Source organism: Orussus abietinus, unplaced genomic scaffold (genome assembly GCF_000612105.2).
Source record: "Orussus abietinus isolate OABI.00-Male unplaced genomic scaffold, Oabi_2.0 scaffold103, whole genome shotgun sequence".
Classification (NCBI taxonomy): domain Eukaryota; kingdom Metazoa; phylum Arthropoda; class Insecta; order Hymenoptera; family Orussidae; genus Orussus; species Orussus abietinus.
The window spans coordinates 68,590-88,492 of record NW_019394339.1 but is presented as its reverse complement, the minus strand read 5'-3'; the positions used below and the strand labels follow the sequence as shown (position 1 = coordinate 88,492).

General features: G+C 44.7%; 1 protein-coding gene across 4 annotated transcripts in view; it reads right to left on the bottom strand.

The window, feature by feature from the left end:
- Positions 1-19,871, bottom strand: part of LOC105700071 (TBC1 domain family member 13) — a 36,942-nt gene extending 17,071 nt beyond the window's left edge. Inside the window, exons 1-11 of one of the 4 annotated variants that reach the window (XM_012425646.2) lie at positions 19,624-19,871; positions 19,461-19,534; positions 19,168-19,293; positions 18,953-19,106; positions 18,735-18,891; positions 18,342-18,540; positions 17,800-18,001; positions 17,596-17,718; positions 17,105-17,162; positions 16,906-17,017; positions 3,220-3,333 (exon numbers count right to left, since the gene is read on the bottom strand). In XM_012425646.2, coding sequence (XP_012281069.1) covers positions 16,940-17,017; positions 17,105-17,162; positions 17,596-17,718; positions 17,800-18,001; positions 18,342-18,540; positions 18,735-18,891; positions 18,953-19,106; positions 19,168-19,293; positions 19,461-19,534; positions 19,624-19,643 — 1,191 coding nt within the window. In that variant the 5' untranslated portion in view covers positions 19,644-19,871 and the 3' untranslated portion in view covers positions 3,220-3,333; positions 16,906-16,939. Of the gene's footprint in view, positions 1-3,219; positions 3,334-16,350; positions 17,018-17,104; positions 17,163-17,595; positions 17,719-17,799; positions 18,002-18,341; positions 18,541-18,734; positions 18,892-18,952; positions 19,107-19,167; positions 19,294-19,460; positions 19,535-19,623 lie in introns of those variants that run through there. The other 3 variants (XM_012425645.1, XM_012425643.1, XM_012425647.1) reach the window with 3 other exon arrangements.
- Between the last annotated feature and the right edge of the window lie 32 nt (positions 19,872-19,903).

Genomic DNA, 19,903 nt, shown 5'->3' with positions numbered 1-19,903 from the left:
CTTGGCCGTCGGCGAGGAGGTCGCGATTGTCGCGAGTCGCGTGGCCCCCCTCCGTAGACAATGTGACTCGAAAGAACTGGGGCGCGGGAATCCGCCCCGACACGTGACCCCTATTACGCGACGTCGGACTCGCGTCGACGATTCTTGCGCCTCCCTGCGACTTCCTCCGCAGACTCGCGGGCGGTCCCACGCGGTCCTCTCGACCGGAATTGGACAAGTTTAAGATGATACGAAAGGCGCTGAGAAATTTAACCCTTTCGGTACGAGCGCTCCGCCGAGACACTCCAAAAATGCACACAGCACGTGCATACAGGTTGTCACGTGGATGCCGGATATATCCGGCGCTCGTACCGAAAGGGTTAATCGACGTCGGTAAAATAAAATACATCTATACCCTTTTTGGCGGGAACGTCATTTTGAATGCCGAAGTGGGAACTGGCGCGTCCAGTTACCGACTTTATATTTATGTTGAAGTATCTTACAGTTTACGTTGAAAACGATACGAACTGAAGCGTTCCATATGTCATTTCGGTATTGTAACGATAAAGAGATCTGGTACTCTAAATTGTTCGAGCTAGGTTCTGAAACTCTTCATTTTCGATTCTAAGTCCCCAAGAAGCGTGAAACAGCGAAAACGTGCTCGGATCCCGCCATGCTGGTTCCAGTCCATGATAAATAAATAAATTTGTTATGCAAAATGGAGTTTCTCGAGTTTGAGGACCTACTTTAGGGTCTCCATATTCCCGTGGTAAAATTAGAAACGAATCGGTACCCCCAATTCGGAGAATGCTTTTGCCAACGATTGGACCTCTCGGATGTATACAGGTACAGACCGACTCTGATATCACCTTAAAGGCCTCCACAAAAGAATCCCTTTTAATTGTGTGGACCGAGAGTGCGGTGGAATTCAATTAGGCCGTCGATCGGGAATAAATACGCATCTTCGATGGAACCCCAGGGGAAGTCGAGTCCGGTGTCAAGAGACGAGGCGTTCACACGATCCCGGGGAATTCGCGGTTGATTACCGGGAGAGGCGTATAAAGAAACCCTGGCCGATGAAGACGTCGGGGGGGAAGGACCACGGATGCCCCGGCCCCCCGTAAATCCGCTCCTGGGTGCCCTCGTGTCCCGTGCGTCCGTATACACGCGATGCACACGCGATACACACGCGATACATCCGTGTACCCTCCGCGGGCACACGGGCGGAAACCCCCGTTCCCGGGAGGGCGAGGGCCGCGATGCTCGTCCGGTGAATTGGTATTTAAAAATATGCGAGCCGACGGATGCGGTTTCCATGTCGCGCGCTCCTGGCGACTCCCATAAATATGATAAGGCCCCGCGAGGAGATATGGGGCCCGGCGCCGCGGCCGCGCGCGCTGCAGCGGCCTCGCGTGCTTAAGGTGATATGAAAGGGTCGTTCTATGTATATCAAAATGTGAAAATATTTATTCAACTTTACTCCAAACCGAATTATCTTCCCACGTGATTATGGAGACCCTAAGGAAGAACGCGATGCTAGTAGATGTCTACTAGAGCTATTATACATTTTGTATGCGTCAAGTAACGAGTAGATATTTGTAGATCAATAGTGGATATATCATTTTCGTCTACAATAGACATAGGCATTTATATATGTCCTTTAGATATCTTTTTAGGTGGTCGATAGACGATATACATTTGTTATACCCATAGATCTAATATAGACGATTAATTTACGTATATTCCACTTCATGGGTTGCCTGGGAACCTGTCGCTATCGTACAGTAATCATAAAGAAATCGAAATAAAACTCCAGAAATCCTCTGGATTCGTGGTTTCCGAGGCTCTAGTTGACTGCAGAGGGCCACCCTGCGCCATCTATGATTTCCGTGTCGACTAAATTTTCACTCCGAGATCTCGTATTCCCATCGTTTTAGCATAGCAACGCATGACACCTTTTTTGCTTTTATCCATTTCAAATGCGAGTTTCTCGATTACCCGAGGGTTCTAATCGTTTTACAATCGTCCCGACACTTTTGTTTCTCATATCGAAGCCTTCAATAATTGTATATCGATCGAAATATGAGAGCTCGACGCCATTTTTGTTCTGGTCTGGGGTAGGTTAAAAAATTTGTTTAAAAAACCCAGATTTCAAAAGTATCGGGACAAATCTTAGGTGATCACGAATCACGTGTCAAAGTTTCGGACAGTTCGATCCAATACCCATAAAAATAAGGTTCTTCCTGGAATCGATTGATTTGAGGGGCGTTTCCCTGCACCTTAAGTTAAGGTGACACGAATTTATATCATTCTATATACATGAAAACGTCAAAATTGATAAAACATTTCTCCAAACTAGAGGGACTTAATCATTTAAAACTTCAGCCCGTGATAACGGAGGCACTAAGGAAGAACGCGATGTACGTGAAATTTAATTTTTTTTTTAAAGCGGACCGACCTTTGTCCCATTTTTCCTTCCCGAAAATCAAGGTGCGAACGCTCCTGGTCGCGTCGCGGCGCCTCCCAGGGGAGGAGGGACGCTCCCGGGCTCGGAGGACCTGGGGATATTTGCGAGGTCGAGGGGGGGCGAAGTGAAATGGTCTCCAGCGGAATATATACGTAGGTGTTGATCGATAAAAGCGTCGCGACGCTGGGCGTGTCCGCGCAAAGCCGCCCCTGGGGCGTCGCGACGTCCTCTCGCGCATCCCCGGTCGATCCTGCGGGAGTCCTCCTTCTCCGGGCACTCCAGGCACTCCGAGTCCGGAAGAAAGGGCCCAGGGAGGGAGATAAGATTGAAAAAACGGATAACGAACTCCCCTCGGGACCATCGCTAGAACGTCCCCCCTCCATTTTCCAGGATCCTTCGGAGCGTCCCGATTGTGCGTCAAGTTTTGGCCAGATCCGCCGACGAGTCCTGCAATGGCGAGTTCTTCAATGAAAATCGTTATTATTAAATTGGTGGTCACTTTTATTATTAAATCGGTAGGATTTTTTATCATCGAATCGATACAATTTATCATTATTAAATCGGTAGAAATTCTTATCGTTAAACCAGCAGAAATTTCAAGGGGAACGTTATCATTGGCCCTTAGTAATTGACGCGATATGACGCCCACTTTACGATTTGGTACACCCAGTTCGGAGAAAAGTTTCATAAACGAGACATCCTTGACGCCCCTTTCACCTTAAATCCATGAAAAATTCACGGGGACGGAAGCTTACGTCGCGATCCGGGCTGCCTTTTCGGGGGGTCCAGGACGCCGGTGTCGTCAGCACATCGACCACGACGAAGGAGCGTAAATGGATTAGGAGGGTCCTGCCGGATGACTAAGTTTCAGCCAGGCCAGCGCCGACCTAAATCCAATTTAATCTTAACGTTAACTCGATCCTGCGCACGGTTACACGGCGAATTAATCCCGCTACCGGGATAGGTGAGGGTCGCACCCCGCGGGGGGCAAGAAGGACCTTGTCCTTTCTGTCCTTTCTATCCTTTCTGTCCTTTCTGTCCTATCTGTCCTATCAGTTCTTTCCGTTGTTTCGGGGCTGACCAACAAGTGGCGACGACGCTTAGGATTAAGGTGATATGAAAGTGACGTCAAATAGGCCTCGTTTATGAAACTACTACGAACTGGATGTACCGAATCGTTTCAAACTTCGTAATGCGAATACGAGGACTGTAAAGTACGTCCCGAGACATGAAATTTCTATTTTATGAAAATTTGTTTATAGATATTTTAAAAAGTTTTTACAAAAAATGGAATTTCATGGGGGTCGAGACCTTCCTTGTAGCCTCCACGTTCACGTTGTAAAGTTTGAAACGATTCGGTATACCCAGTTGAAAGAAAAGTTTCCCGAACGATTGACTCTTTGCATGCCCCTTTCGCATCCCCTTAACCCGTCTTGTATTAACCCCGAAACAACGATCGGTCGATCTTTCCTGGAGATATCGCAGACGCCGTTAATTGCAGAAATTCGCGGGGAGTCGGGCGACACCGATGGCGGTGATATCGCGAATAAGGAAGGGCAAAGGGATAATGGGATAAAAATGGCGACGACGATGACGAGAGGTTAGCCTGTCCAACGGCTAATTGGCGGTTTTCATGTCGCGCGTCTTCGCGGAGAATAAGCGTCGCGTCAGCGTCGTCTTCGCAAGAGGACGTCGTACTTGCAGATCCGCTCGTATGTAAAAATATTTTTCCTGTTTAGTATTCTTTTAAGATTACGATCAGGCAATGAACTCTTTTTTTAATTGCAATCAGGCAATAAACTTGTTCCTTTTCATGCAGAAGGTGTTTTTCATGCCGTAGGTAGAAATTCTTAAAGATGTCTATAAACAAATTTAAAAAAATTAAAGATTCATGGGTATCAAGACCTGCCCTAGGGCCTCTACATCCATGTGCTAAAATTTAAAACGATTTGGTACACCCAATTCAGGGTAAAGTTTCATAAACGAGGCCATTCTGACACCATTTTCACGTCATCTTAAGGTGAAGTGAAACCCCCCTCAATTCGGTCGATTCAAAGAACACTTTTTTAAAGGGTATTAGCCAAACTGTCCGAAACTGTACCACATGACTCGTGAGCACCTAAGTATAAGCCTGACACTTTAAAAATTTGGATTTTCGAAAAAAAGTTTCTTGACTTAGGCTAGACCAGAACCAAATAGGCGTCGAGCTCTCATATTTCGATCAATATACAATTATTGAAGCCTCTGATATGGGAAAGGAAAGTGTCAAGACAATTATTCAACAATTTAGAACACTCTGGCAATCGAGAACCTCGCATTTCAACGGGATAAATGCAAAAAAGTGCCTTATGCGTTTCTCTGCTAAAACGAAGGTAACGCGAGATCTCGGGGAGAAAATGTAGTTGGCCCTGAAATCACAGATGGCGCAGGGTGACCCTCTGCGGTCAATTAGGGTATCAAAAATCATGAATCCAGAGGATTTCTGGAGTTATACTTCCATTTCTTTATAACTATTGTACGGAGACGACATACGAAGTTGCCATTTGGTACAATACCCAATATAATTCGACGCAGCTGTCGATACAAATACGAACGTCGGTAACGTAGGTATTTCAAAGAATCCTTTTTACCCACGTCGATGAAATAGCAAGACGTGTTTCGCATCGGTTTAAAAATGATAAATGAAAAATGAAAAATGAAAGAGTGGAAAAGGCCGATAGCACTATCCTCGATTGGCGGAGAAGCGACGAGCGGATTCGGAAAAATGGGAGGCGAGGGGTGGGCTTTCGGTCCGGTTTATCGAGCTGGAACAACAAGCGGCAATCAGGCATAACTCGATCATTTCATTCTTCCGCCCCCCTGATCCTCCCTCTCGAGCCACCCCCTCGTCGAGGAGGGACATCCCTTCTCTCCTCTCTTTTGTCCCTCGCTGGAATCGCGAATCCCAAATCCCAAACACCGACTACAACCCCGACCAACCCCTACGTGAACCGAATACCTCGGTGCCTCGTCCAGGAAGACACCACCAAGAAGACATCTCCGAGTCGCGACTTCCGGATCCTTTTTTCGTGCAGAATTCGAGGCGATGCGTCGCTCTTGTATTTTAGGATGCGAGATTCCGACTTTTCGCCAAGTATAAATCTATAAATGAGTATTGAGTCTTTAAACGGAGTAAGAAATATTCAAGTAAATGGATAAACTAAAAAATAAGTGGATAATTAATAAAATGCGATGACTCCATTTAGAAGAACCCTGTCCCAAAATTCCTGAAGTACGGCATCGAAAGGAATTAAATGAGGAAAATTATCGCAACCCACTCGGAACGTATACGTATCATATACGTATACGAGATATCAAATATATATTACATATATACAATGTATCTTGCGCATATCACGCAAATCATATACGCATTGTATACGTGTATTGACTATTTATAGATATCATATAGATCTCTATAAATAGACATATACCAAACCTAGAAATCTACGATTATATTTAGAGAATGTCTAATGAGAGCGTATTCGCGATATAGATTTCCAATGGATGTATGGATATTCCATATAAATCTAATATACGTATATTATATCTATCGTTCCGTGTGGGAATGACCAACCCTGTGTTGAGATAATTATTTCCGAATTGCAGGACCTCTGCACCTAGATAATATAAAACGATTGAAACGGAAATGCATACATTACGTATATGTTGCGTAAATGCGACGAGTCCGGTGCATCGCACGTTTCGCGACGTGCCGCAAGCCCGTCATTTCTCGTCGATAATTCCAGCCCGGGAATGGCGGTCGATTTATGAATTGCATTACGCCGGGCCTAAAGGGCTAGCTCTTGCATTCGCGCATCGGGTGCATTGTTCGCCCCCAGGGTGACACATGTGCCCGTCAAACACGAAGGCGGTCTGTTTTCGTTTCGAATAAAAAGTCGCCAACCCCTATTTTTCCCGCCACCCCGACTTCCCAAAAATCGCAGCCCCGGGATTACGTATTAAAATATTAATTAGAAGATACCTTCGATTTTATTACTTCAAAAGTGAAGAGAAGTTAATCGGAACGGCAAGTAACCCCTGGGATTGACGCCGTAGTAAAAAAAAATAAGAAGATAAGAAATCTGCGAACGGATTCGGCGGATTTCCAGAAAGACCCCCTCAAAGATAATAATTAAGAGATATCTTCGATTTTATTCCTTGAAGGGCGAAGACAAATTGAACGGAGGGATAAAATTAACCAAAACGAAACGGACAACCCCGGTTAACGTCGTAGGGAACGAAATAAGTAAACTACCCCTTTCGACGAATTCCCGAAAAGATCCCCTAGAAATATTAATTAGGGGACATCTTCGATTTTAATATTTTCAAAGGTGAAGGCAAACTAAATGGACGGACAAAATTAATCAGAAGCGGTAATCATATCTCACGTAAAGAATTTCAGTGAACCAAAGAAATATTTCTTTGAATATTATCAAAAAAATACTTTGTTACTTGAAAAAATAATTACCTCACTAAAATAAACTCGAATAAATTGGATGCAACGTTTCTTCGGGATTGTGACAATTTATTTGAGCTTATTTAAGTGAAATAGTTATTCTTCGAATGTACGAGATATTTCTATGGCTCAATGAATTTTTATTTTCGGTGGAGGGGTTGACGCCGCGGTGAAAAAATAAATAAAAAAACTACCCCTTCCGGCAACTTCCGAGCGGATCCGGCAAATTCGCGAAAAGACCCCCGACCTGCCACCCTCGCAGCCGGCAACATTATTCGGTCCACTTGTCTGCACCCTCTGCAAGGTCCAACCCCCGGTTTCGAAACCACCCCAACCACCCCCTCGATAATCCTATTTAGCACCCATGGTCGGCACCTACGTGGCGGCTTCCACCTCCATTGTGGAGCGGCCTTAAAAAACAATGAGTTCGCTCCGTAATCCGAAAATTGATTCTGTCTTGCGGGTCCTTCAGGACCGGATTACTTTCTGCTTCAACTCGGAATCGAAATCGAAGGCCATGGTGGAAACATTTTTCAACCGACCCCTGAGAGTGGCTCCATTATTCGTGGATCGGGGATGAGAATTCCGGAATAATTCGCAGGATTATCCGCGCACTTGAATATGCATCCAAATCTGCGATTATAATCGTGCTCTGGATGTGTCCATGATTTTCGAGACCGTGGAATTTCTGAAACTGTTGCGAAATTCACGTCATCATTTAAGAAACATCGCAGGGTACGTGGGCTTGAATATTTATCCAAATCCATGCATTGGATTCACTCAGAATTTTCGGCTCGATGAAATTTCTGAAACCATTTCAAGATTCGTGTAATTGGAAACGACGCGTTTCATCGCATCCAAGAGCTCTCAGGAGGACTGACCATTTTTTAATTGCTCGGATCAAGTGCATCTAATTACGGCAATTTTTTTCCTCCCGTGGCTCTTACGGCTTCGGACAAGAACGATCGCCTTTTCCCTCGGGATAAAAAGGGACGAATTCGATGCAAATCGGCATAGACAATAATTATGCGGAAAAGGAGCGAGCGATCGATCTCGAATTCTGCGATCCTCTGGCGAAGGTAAAGGGCTGGAAAGGGGGAAGTTCCCCCCTGGATAAAGGGGGGCTCTTTCTTTTAACTCTCGCACGAGCGGCTAATTCGCGGTTTCCCGGGCGAAAAAGAGCGCCGGTCTTTCCTCTCTACCCCCCTCTATCGGCGGGGGAAGGGGTGGAAATAAACTCCTTTCTTTCCTCGCGATTTGCATGCGATTCGACCTCTGGGTCCTTTGATCTCTGGTTCCAGAGACCACCCGGGGTCCATCGGTAACGATCGTCAATTCTCGACCACCCCCCGGGAAAATGAACGCGGAATTCTCTTCCGTGGAATTCCAGGAGAGTGTACGACATTCCGGGAGAATATTTAAATTTCACGTAGTCTATGGAGGACTTCTTGAGGTGTCACGAAAGGGTCGGTCAAGGTTCGTTAAATTTAGAACGATTCGGTACACCCAGTTCGAAGAAAAGTTTCACGAACGATCGACCCCGTAAATGCCACTTTCGCATCCCCTTAACGGCTGTAAAAAATTCCCCTGGACCTCTGGTTCACCGAGGAGATATTCATTGCCTTCCTATTGCACCCCGCGGGGAGCTAAGTACGCCGAAACGACGATCGTATGACACGACATGTGCCGCGCGTCCATCGTCGACATAACCACCCCCCGCGGGTTGGGGTAAAGGGGAGCAAGTTTCGGGGCGAATTACACGATCGTCGATCCGGCTAATGCGACCATCCCCGGAGACGGGGCCAGTATTTGAGAAGGCCCGGGGCTCGGTTTCATTGACAATTGACCCGTCCCGCGCATAAATCATCCCCCGGGATCCTCCACCCGTCTCCTCGCTTTCAAAAAGTACTTTCAAGTGTTAGAAAAATTCAGAAAATTCATTCTACGAGTCCTCTCGATGTCAACGAGACGATTTTCTTGCTAGAAATGAGATATTCCGGATTTAAGGGAGAACGAAAGTGGTATCCGAGGGATCGATCGCTCGTGAAACTTTTCTCCGAACTGGGCGTACCGAATCGTTTCAAACTTTACAATGTAAATATGGAGGCTACGGAGAAGGTCCCGGCACTTGTGAAGTTTCACTTTTTGAAATTTCATCGTGTAACAATTCCGAACACTCCAGTAATTGAGCAACTCGCATTTGAGCGAAATAAAGGCAAAAAAGTGTCTTACACGCTTCTACACAAAAAGGAAAGTTCGGTGACGAAATTTAGTTGACAGTAAACCCACAGATGGCGCAGGGTGGCATTCCGCAGTCATTCGGGGCATCGAAAACCACGAATCCAGGAGATTTCTGAAGTTTTACTTCGCTCTCTATATAATTATTCTACGAATATGACATACGGAGTATGCCATTTGGCACAATACCCAATATAATACGACACAGCTGTCAACATAAATTCCACGGTCGGTAACGTAGAAATTCAGGAAAATCATTTTCCCGAGCGTCGATTAAATTTCTCAGCGAACTTCCCTTCCCCTTGAAATATCCAGAATTCCGTTTCTTTGGTCAATACCTTCCTTTTTAATATTTCCCTAATGGATAAAGTCCTGCAAAAATCGAAGACCTTAAAAAAGACCCCAGGAGAAGGGACAAAAGGAGACCGGACACCTCGCCACCCCATGTAATCCCGTAAAAATGTAAATCACCCTCGCGATCTGTCGCGGATCCGCGACTTTGGGGGTGCGTGCATGCGAGTGCGATATGCGTACCGCAACCTAAGGGCAAATATTCGCAGATGCGAATTGGCACGAGCGACCACTTCCCGGGGATCCTCCGGGATGCTGCGAGGCTGGGAGCGCTAATGGGATTTGCGCGCGCGAGCGCGCATACATTCGCATATACCCCCGCCCCACCCCCCGGACGTGTGTACACACGTACGTACATATGCCGCGCACTCGCGCGAGTCGGTACATACGCGGTGTCGGCCGGTTCTAACGGACTGCCAGTTCGTTAGAGATCGCTAAACTTTAGGGGTGGCCGTTGCCGGTGGAGGGAGGATTTCGTTATACGGGAACTGAACGCGATTCCGTTTTCCTTTGTCCCTGCGTCGCGTACGATTCGTCTCTTGACTTTCAAGGAGATATTTTCCTGAATTTGTGGAACCAGTTGCCGATAGAATCGACTCGTGTTGCGGTATTAAGATGATACGAAAGGTGCTTAAAAATTTAATCGTCGTCAATAAAATAAAATTCATCTGTACCCTTTTTGGTGGGACCGTCATTTTGAATACTCAAGGGGCGCGTCCCGTTACCAACATTTATATTTACGTTGGTTTTTTACGGTCTACGTTGAAAATTATACGAACCGAGGCGGTCCATATATCATCTCGGTAAAGTAATGATAAAGAGATCGACGTAAATCCCGTGAATTCATTATTCCAACGACTGCTTAGGACCAACGTCGCCATCTGCGACGTTTAGCTGCAACTAAATGTTTTGCTCTAAAAACGCTCGTTAGCCCCGAGACAAGCAAGGATTCTCTTGCGATCGTTGGTGAAAGTATTTTCCATATTTTCCCATCTAACTGCGTAATATCCTATTACTATGGTACTCTAAATTGTTCGAGTTAGGTCCTGAAACTCTTCATTTTCGATTCTAAGCCCCCAAGGAGCGTGAAACAGCGAAATCGTGCACGGACCACGCCATGTTGGTTCTAGTCCATGATAAATAAATAAATAAATAAATTTGTTATGCAAAATGAAATTTCACGACTTTCGGGACCTACTTTAGGGTCTTCATATTCCCGTGGTAAAATTTGAAACGAATCGGTACCCCCAATTCGGAGGATACTTTCCCCAACGATTTGACTTCTCAGATATATACATATATAGACTGCCTCTTTCATATTACCTTAAGTAGAGGATGACAGGAGAATTTTGGGGAAATTGTCACCAGGGCACGGGGTCGGGTCGAGTCCCCAGGTGGTCCCATAACCGATGTCATATCGAAGACCCAATCGCATCGATCTTTTGTTTCTCCCCTCCTCCACCTGCCTCCACCTGCCTCCACCAGGATCGAACCCGATCGCCCGATCCGTGATTTGTACTCTTGCGCATCGCGACGTTAGCGATTTGGCCGCGCGCTCCCGTCCGCCATCGATTATCGATCATCGATCGGCCGACGGATAGGCGATACTTACACCGACGCGCGAATCTACCGACGATCCTTCGATCTCTCGCCGGCTTCGATCGATCGATCGTCACGGGTGGTCCGCTCAAGGGAGAAACGAGAAAAAGGAATCCCTGAGACGAATCGACGAGGTTCCATTTTTACTTCTCATTTTTCCATTTCTTCGTTATTCTTTAAACCAGGAAGGAAGACGACTCCTCCGGAAGTCCGCGAAAAACGGATTTTAAATGCCGCCGCATTTTATTTCTATTTGTACCGTATTAAAAGTTAAAAGTATTCATAAAATAAACATAAAATCGTCAGAGTTTGTACAAAAAGTTTTCTCCTAACTGGGGGCATCGACTCATTTGAAACTTCGTCACGGGATCGCGAAGGCCTTAAGTAAGAACGCGGTGCTCGTGAAATTTCATTTTTCAAAAGAAAAAATATGTATTCTTGGTTCTAGTCAGGAGTAAATAAAATGAATGTTATTAGAAATTAAATTCCACCATCACCGCGTTCTTCCTTAGGGCCTCCATAATCCCGCGCCGAAGATTCAAATTATTCGGTGCATCAGTTTGTAGAAAAGTTTTATAAATATTTTAACGTTGCATACATACAGAGTAATTCTTTCACATCACCTTAAGCTTTTACGAACGATTCAATAATTTCCTTCGTCGATTTATTATTCACGTCGTTTATGTTTCAAAACACCCTGTACATCGAGGAGATTGCACCGGTGCATCGGACATGCACTCGTTGCAAGAATCCCTTTTCGCTCGGCAAGCGCATGATCTCGTCGAGGAGGGATGCATCCTTGCACCTAGAGGATGCACCCATGCAACCATGCATTCATGCATCTCATAGAGGATGCTTTCTTGCACCGAGATGCAAGCGATCCATCTCGGCAAGACTTGCTCGCGTCTTGCAGCGAGTGCAGCGCCTGCAGCAACGTGTACCTGTACATGTACATGTACTCGTCTACGTCTGGCGCGAATAATAAAAATCGGGTCCCCATAAGCTTCGCCATAAAGATTCCCCCTAAGTCTTCGCAGCTCGCCACGAGGGTCGAACATCGATCTCCGCGATCGAATACAGCTGATCAGCGATTTTCATTGGTTTCGTTTTCATGGACCGATTTTTATCGTACGATAATATTCATTGTCGGATATTTTACATTATTACAAGAGCCATTCTTCCAATCAATACCATATGTACATCAAAACGTCAAAACATTTATAAAACTTTTCACCCAACCGGGTGCACAAGGTTGATACACCTTAAAAAGGTCCTAATGTAGGTTTTGAAACTCGTACAAATTTCAATTTTCGAAACAAATATCTTTTTTTTGCTGCCTGTCCGGAGTAATTAATATGGGAAACGAACGCGTCGGGACAACTGTACGACAATTTAGAACACTCTGGTTACCGATAAACTCGCATTTGAACGGGTTAAAGGCAAACGGTATCTTATTCGCTGCTTTGCTAAAACGATGAGCATACGAGGTCTCGGAGTGAAAATGTAGTTGCCAGGGAAATCACAGATGGCGCAGAGGGTCTCTCTGCAATCAATTAGGACCGCGGAAACCACGAATCCAAAGGATTTCTGGAGTTTTACTTCGATTTCTTTATAATTATTGTTCGAAAACGACAGGTAGAGTATGGCATTTGGTACAATAGCCAATCTAATTCGACAGTTGTCGATAGGAAAACCAACGTCGGCAACGGAGGTACTTAGAAAAATCTGTTTCACTTTACCGACGTCGATCGAGTTCCTCGACGTGTTTCACTTCACCTTAACCGGATTTACTTTTAGCGTAGGGCCGTAAGGAAGCGGAGTTCGCGTTCCTCGAGCCGCGGATACCAGAAACGGATCGATATCGATTAATCTCTTGGGACGTGGAGGAATATTCCTGGAGGGGAAATTAGCTAGCGAGAGAGAGAGAGGAGGTGTCTCGAGCGCGAAAGATCGCACTTCCCGATCCCGGTTCCCGCGTTCCCTGGACGTCCACGTTGGGTCGGCATCGGGGATCCATCACCGAGCCCTCGGAGGCGTACCCGGGCGCTCCTTCGGGGTCGACATCCATCAATCCGGGACCACCGCTGAGATCCATCCGACGACTCACCTCCTCTCGATCCCGGCGCATCCGTCAACTTCGTCCCGACTTTTCGCGCCGGCCGAATCCGCGTAGAAATAAAAAAAGTTCCGGTTAATGTTACCGAATGCGCCCGGTTAAAGGATTTCTAGTTATAAAGGTTAAGGTGGTGCGAAAGACTCAGTCCGTATATACCTGCGAGGTTAAATCGTTATAAGGTAAAATATTCTCCGAATCGAGGGTATCGATTCGTTTCAAACTTTACCCCGGGAATACGGGGGCCCTAAAGTAGGTCCTGAAACTCATGAAATTTCATTTTTCATCCAAAATTTATTCACTTATCATGGACTAAAACCAATATGGCGGGGTTCTGGCACGTTTTCGATGGTTTACGCTTCTTGGAGACTTAGAATCGAAAAGGAAGCGTTCCAGGACCCTTACTCGAACGATTTAGAATACCGTAGAAATGGAACTTCACAGAGTCAGATGGGAAAACATGGAAAACACTTTCACCAACGATTGCAAAAAAATGCTGGCCTGTCTCGGGGCTTCCGCGTGTTTTTTGAGCAAAAATTTAGTTACAGCTAAACGTCACAGATGGCGACGTTAGTCCTAAACAGCCGTTGGAACAATGAATTCACAGAATTTCGACAGTTTTCCGTCGATTTCTTCGTCATTACTTTACCAAAGTGACATACGGAACGTTTCAGTTCGTATAGTTCCAAACGTGGACTGTAAAAGACTTTCACGTAAATATAAATGTCGAGAACGGGACGCGCCAGCTTATGTTACCTCTCGAGTATTCAAAACGACGTCTTCACCATAAAGGGCACAGATGAATTTTAATATATGGATCTAGATTAAATTTCGTATCGTCTTAAGAAATCCGATGAAGGGTACCGAAACAACGAACCCATTACGAAGCGCCTCGCGGCAGTCGCAGGATGACGGAGTGAAAGGGGAGTGAAAGGGGTGGAAAGTTCGATTTCGCTCGAGCGTGGAAGAGTTTCAAAGTTGTCCGCCATTTTGCGGGCCCGGCGTTTAACGACCGCGACGCCTCCTGGGTCCGATCGTAAACCCCTCGGTCCCCGATTAGCTCCCGAGGGAGGAAGAAATCGTTTAACGACGGGGGCGTGTTCGCAGACTCGGCGTCGCCCGGTTTTTGCCCGGGCCTTAATCGGGGCCTGATTGGGCCCAAGCGCCCTTATCTGGCCGCGAGTTGGGCCCGCGGAATCGCAAGCCGGGCCCCGCTGACATTATAAATCAGGCAATCAACCGCCGTAAAAGTCCGCCCACGCGATCGCGCCGCTTTTCGGGCCCCGCGCCCGTTTTATGCCCGCCGAGCCCATTTTATGCCGGCCCTTGAAGGCCAGGAGTCTTGCCGGAAAACGCGCATTCCGCGACCCCATAAATATGCCCGTGATCAAAGAATTCAAAAGTTACGTAGAAGTCCCGATCCTATGTTAGCGCTTGATATTCTAATGCCCGGTTCCACCAACCTCGGTTAAGGTGAAGTGAAACACGTCGAAGAACTCGATCGACGTCGATAAAAGAGATTTTCTTAAACTCCTCCGTTGTCAACGCTCATTTTTACTTTGATAGCTGGGTCGAATTATATTGGGCATTGTCCCAAATGGCATACTCCACCTGTCGTTTTCGTACAATAATTATAAAGAAATCAAAGTAAAACTCCAGAAATCCTCTGGATTCATGGTTTCCGAGGCCCCGATTGTCCGCGGAAGAACCCCCTGCGACATCTGTGATTTCGGTGTCAACTAAATTTGTACCCGAGACCTCGTATTCCCATTGTATTGGCATAGCAACGCATAAGACACCCTTTTTACCTTCATCCCGTTCAAATGGGACGCGCCAGCTTATGTTCCCACTTGAGTATTCAAAATGGCGTTACCACCGAAAAGGGTATAGATGAATTTTAATTTATCGACCTCGATAAAATTTCTCAGCGTCTTTCGTATCTTAAAAAATGGAAAGAAAGAAAATTCCAGTTACGGAAAAATTCGTTTCTCAAAGGCGCATCCTTTCCCCCATGAAGGGTACAAACGAACGATCGTACATATGGAACAGGTATATCCGAAACGTATACCGAATTTGTATTCCGCAAGCGAAAGCGAGCCAATTTATCGCATTCGAGTCGAGCCCAAACGAAATCCGGCGTTTCGTCTCTTTCCGTTCGCTGGGTGGATTATTAATTTGATAACGATCACGCTCGTCCGACCTCGAGCATCCCCTTTGTGGATATTCGTTCGTTCCCACGGGATGAGCACACCCTTTCCTCCCTCGCTTCCCAAGAAGCCTTCCTTGTAAACAGACGGGACAGTCTCAAATGTAACATCGTTTATTGTATAAACGTAAAACGAATCACGCAGATCGTTAGAAAAATAAGGCTATAAAATGCGATTCGAAGACGAGCGCAGGAATGTCGACCACGCCGAATGCGATTCCCTAATTTCTAACGGTAACCTAGTGGACCGATGTAAATCAGTCGTTGCCACGGATCGCATTTAAGGTGTCACGAAAGCATCATTATATATATAGTGGACTTTCGTATAACGCGTCTTGATATTGAAACATATTGCACCTACTATTTTCATATAACGCGCAAATTTTCGTTCGACGCGCCGAATAACAAAACACGTTATGCACTTTATACGAGAAAAATGCCTCTACAGCAGAATTTCCCATAACGCGAATTCATATAGCGCGTAACGTATTAACAGGGTATACGGAAGTCTATTGTACACCAAAACGTCAAAATATTTATAAACTTTTTCTTTAAATTCGAAGCACCGAATAATTTGAACCTTCAGCGCGTGATTATGGACGTCTTAAGGTGACGTGAAAGTGGCGTGAAGAGGTCTCGATTATGAAACCTTTCTCCGAACTGAGTTTCCGAATCGTTTTAAACTTGACAATGTGAATATGGAAGCTATAAAGAAGGTCCTGACACCCATAAAATGTAATTTTTAAAACAATTTGTTTATAGATGTTTTCCAAATTTTTTATAAAAAATGAAATTTCATGAGTTTCAGGACCTACCTTAGGGCTTCCACATTTACGTTGTAAAGTTTCAAACGATTTGGTACACCCAGTTCTTAGAAAAGTTTCATGAAGGATTGACCTTTCGGATGCCACTTTCACATTCCCTTAAGGAAGAACGTGCTCATGAAATTTTATTATATATATGCATTCTTGATTCTTGTCTGGGCTAAATAAAAATTTTGTATCAAAAATGATATTTCACGAGCACCATGTTTTTCCTCAGGGCCTCCATAATCACGTGCTGACGTTTCAAATGATTCGGTGCATCCAGTTTGGAGAAAGGTTTTATAAATATTTTATCATTTCATATATATAGAATAACCCTTTCATATTACCTTAAAAAGACCCATTCTCACGAAATAACGGTCTCGTCCCCATGAATTTGGAACGAGGATTTCGGATCCAAGCCGAGAATCTATGCTTTGATTCGATTGGTTACAAAAGATCGTTGCATTCCACAACGGAAGTGAGAATTCCATCGCGAGGAAAGTCGCAATGCCATGGAGATATCGAGTTCCGTGATACTCGCTCACATAATTGCATAACTGCAGAACTCGCATGTCTGCATAAGGTACATCTTATCAATAGATGAATCGTACGAGAGTATCATCGCCTACGAGCCGCAATGTTCGTCACCTGTGATAATGGACAAAGCCAGGATCGGTGTCTCTTATGGAGAGTTCAGAGTCTTCCCCGCAAGGGCTGCAGCCTTCGAAAGAACTATCTGAATGTCCATCGGTGGGAAGTTCTGAAAGGAATTAATTAAAAATATCTACCGATAGAACTATCTAGCTGCGAAGAAAAAAGTCATCAATTTCAAGAGTGGTCTCAGTACCTGCAGGAGTTTCACGTTGGACGCGAAATCCCCAGCTAACAACCGGTCCCTGAGTAATCTAAAATCCGAAAGAATTCAGGTAAAATCCAATTGTACGATATTAACGTGATAGGAAAGGGTCATTCTATATATATAAAACGTCCAAATACTTATAAAACTTGTCTCCAAACTGGGTGCACCATTTGGAACTTCAACACGTGATTATTGAGGCTCTAAGGAAGAACGCAATGCCCGTGAAATTTCATTTTTAATAAAAATGTTGTCTATTTATCCCAGACCAGAATCAAGATTACATGCTATCGTATTTAATGAAATTTTATGAGCACCACGTTCTTCCTTAGGATCTCCATAATTAGACATTGAAGTTTCAAATGATTCAAAAGATTCAAATGATCTAACTTGAAGATAAGTTTTATAAATACTTTTTCGTTTTGTATATATATAGAATGATCCTTTCGTATCACCTTAAAGGTGGTTTTTCAGATACCTACAAGATCATGGCACAACAAATGTGAATGAGGAAGCTGAACCTGTTCTCGTCGGCAAAGAGGGAGTCCCAGATGCGCATCACATCGGGGAGAGGGAACTCTTGCGATAGGAGCAGAGTAAGCCACCTGCAATGTCAAAGTCTTCAATCTGGGATCGAAGACGAAGAAAACCTCCCTTGAATAAAGAGAACTTGAAAGTTCCTTTACCTGAAGCTGTAGTACTGGGAGCATAGTTCCTGCTGATGCAAACGTAACCACACTTCGTAGTCGTTGGACTTAACCTGCTCGTTCAACTTAATCATCATCGAGTTTATGCCGAACTCAGCCTCGTCCAGTGATTTTATGAAAAAGTCGCGAATCTCTCCCATCAAGTTCGTGAAACAGAAGAAGGTGTCTGCCTCGGCTTGCTCTGCAAGACGAAGAAAGGATTATTTTCTTGAGCAAAGGATCGATTTTGTAACTTAAATCTAGTGAAAATGCTAAAAGGGAACTCTCTCAATTTTGTAACTTTCACTAGGGTAAAAATGTTAGATAATTCATGTGAGGTTACTTGATCAAAATTGTATCTAGTGACAATATTTGAGGTTAAAAGAACGATATATAAAGAGAAAGATCCGAGTACCAAAAGTTAAAATTTCTAACAAATTTAAGGTAATTTGAGGTTAATCTGGCTTGCATAGCTTCATTCGTGTAATCTGATACAAAATCAACCCCAGAACACAGACATTGCTTTTGGTAAAAACACCTACCTCGCCACCGATAATCAGGGTCACAGGCAAAGGCATGATAGATGGGTCCAACGATCTCGTTCATCCCTTGGACGTATCCTTGACCAGGATTTAGTTTGGCGTAGATGAAGAGGATCCTCTCCAAAACCTCCCAATGAGCTTCCCCACCTTCTGCCAAGGGTGCATAATCCTCTGCAGCCTTTCTAACCGAGACTGCAATCTATAGGGAATTGAATACACCTTGAATGTCTCGAAGAGCCAGTTTGATTAGGTGACTTTACAAGTCTCGACTGAATATCGTACCTGCTATTCTCGGGATCGGCAGTAAATAACAATGAAAGATGTCTATATTTACGGATATATGTCGCGTCCGCCGTGTGGACATGAAAACCTGTGTAACGACCAGACAATTACCTTGGTCACTCCGAGACCCTTTCTCTCCACGTTGGCACTTCTAAGGATGGTTTGCTGAACTCTGTGGTGAAGACGCTTTGCACCATTGGTATTTACTATTGCTTGGCATGGATACTCGGTGCCTTGTTGAAAAAATGATATATCTGGGCAAAGTCTCCTACATAAGGCAATTTATAGGTTAGGATATTTTTCAATTTACTGGTTTGCTTGGTATTTACCTAACATCCTTATCAATTTGAAGCAGAACTTCATTGTCTTTAAAATAGGTCTGCCACTTGCTCTCTGGATTTAGATTCAGTGGATGATCATGAAAGGTGACGTCAATTCTTTCGCCATCGTTGTTGGCCTCCCCAGGCATCACTATCAGGTCTTCTGAAATGGCAGAAAAATCTATTAGCATATTTTCTACTTTCCAGATATTCCTAATGCTTACCGATAAAAGTTCGGTACAACTCTCTCTTGCGAGTGAGAGTCTCGGACCAGCTGGCTCTTGTCGTTGGCAAATAATTCAAGAGTAATTTCCAACATAGTGGTCTCAGTCCACCCTCGTCAGGTATACCTGCGATAAATGTAAATTTCAAACGACGTGTACTATTAAAGATATCCAGAGATTTGAAGACAATCAAAGTAAATAGAACCAAAGTCTCATTAGCTGTTACTTTCACCGAACAATATAAAGGCAAAATTAACCTACACCAGTAGTATTCAAAATAGAAAACAACTTACCATGGAAGCACAATTTCTTCAGACTAACCAAGTCTATCTCCTCGGCGTTAAGAATATCCTCAAAGTCATTGAGCCTGAAACACGAGTCGCTATGAGGACTTTGAACAAATATAAACAAATAGTTCCGCAAATCTTATCTAACAGATTTATTTGATGAACGTACTTTTTTCTCAATATGCTCATCGTGTCACTCGTTCTTCCGACACCGAGCAAAGGTTACTGTCACAGCCTGGTAGGCGTGTGGGCACGTGTGGGCGTACGAAAGCTGCCTCCTCTCGGAGACACTTTATATCATTAACAATCTGCTCAACTGTGCTCAGCAGCCATTGTTTTTCTACTTTTTCTGTTCGGAATGGGAAGGAACGGCGGAATTATATACTGAGGCCCGATTCTACAACTCCAGTTAACCAAAGTTTAATTGGTTTACACGTCATTTAAATCTA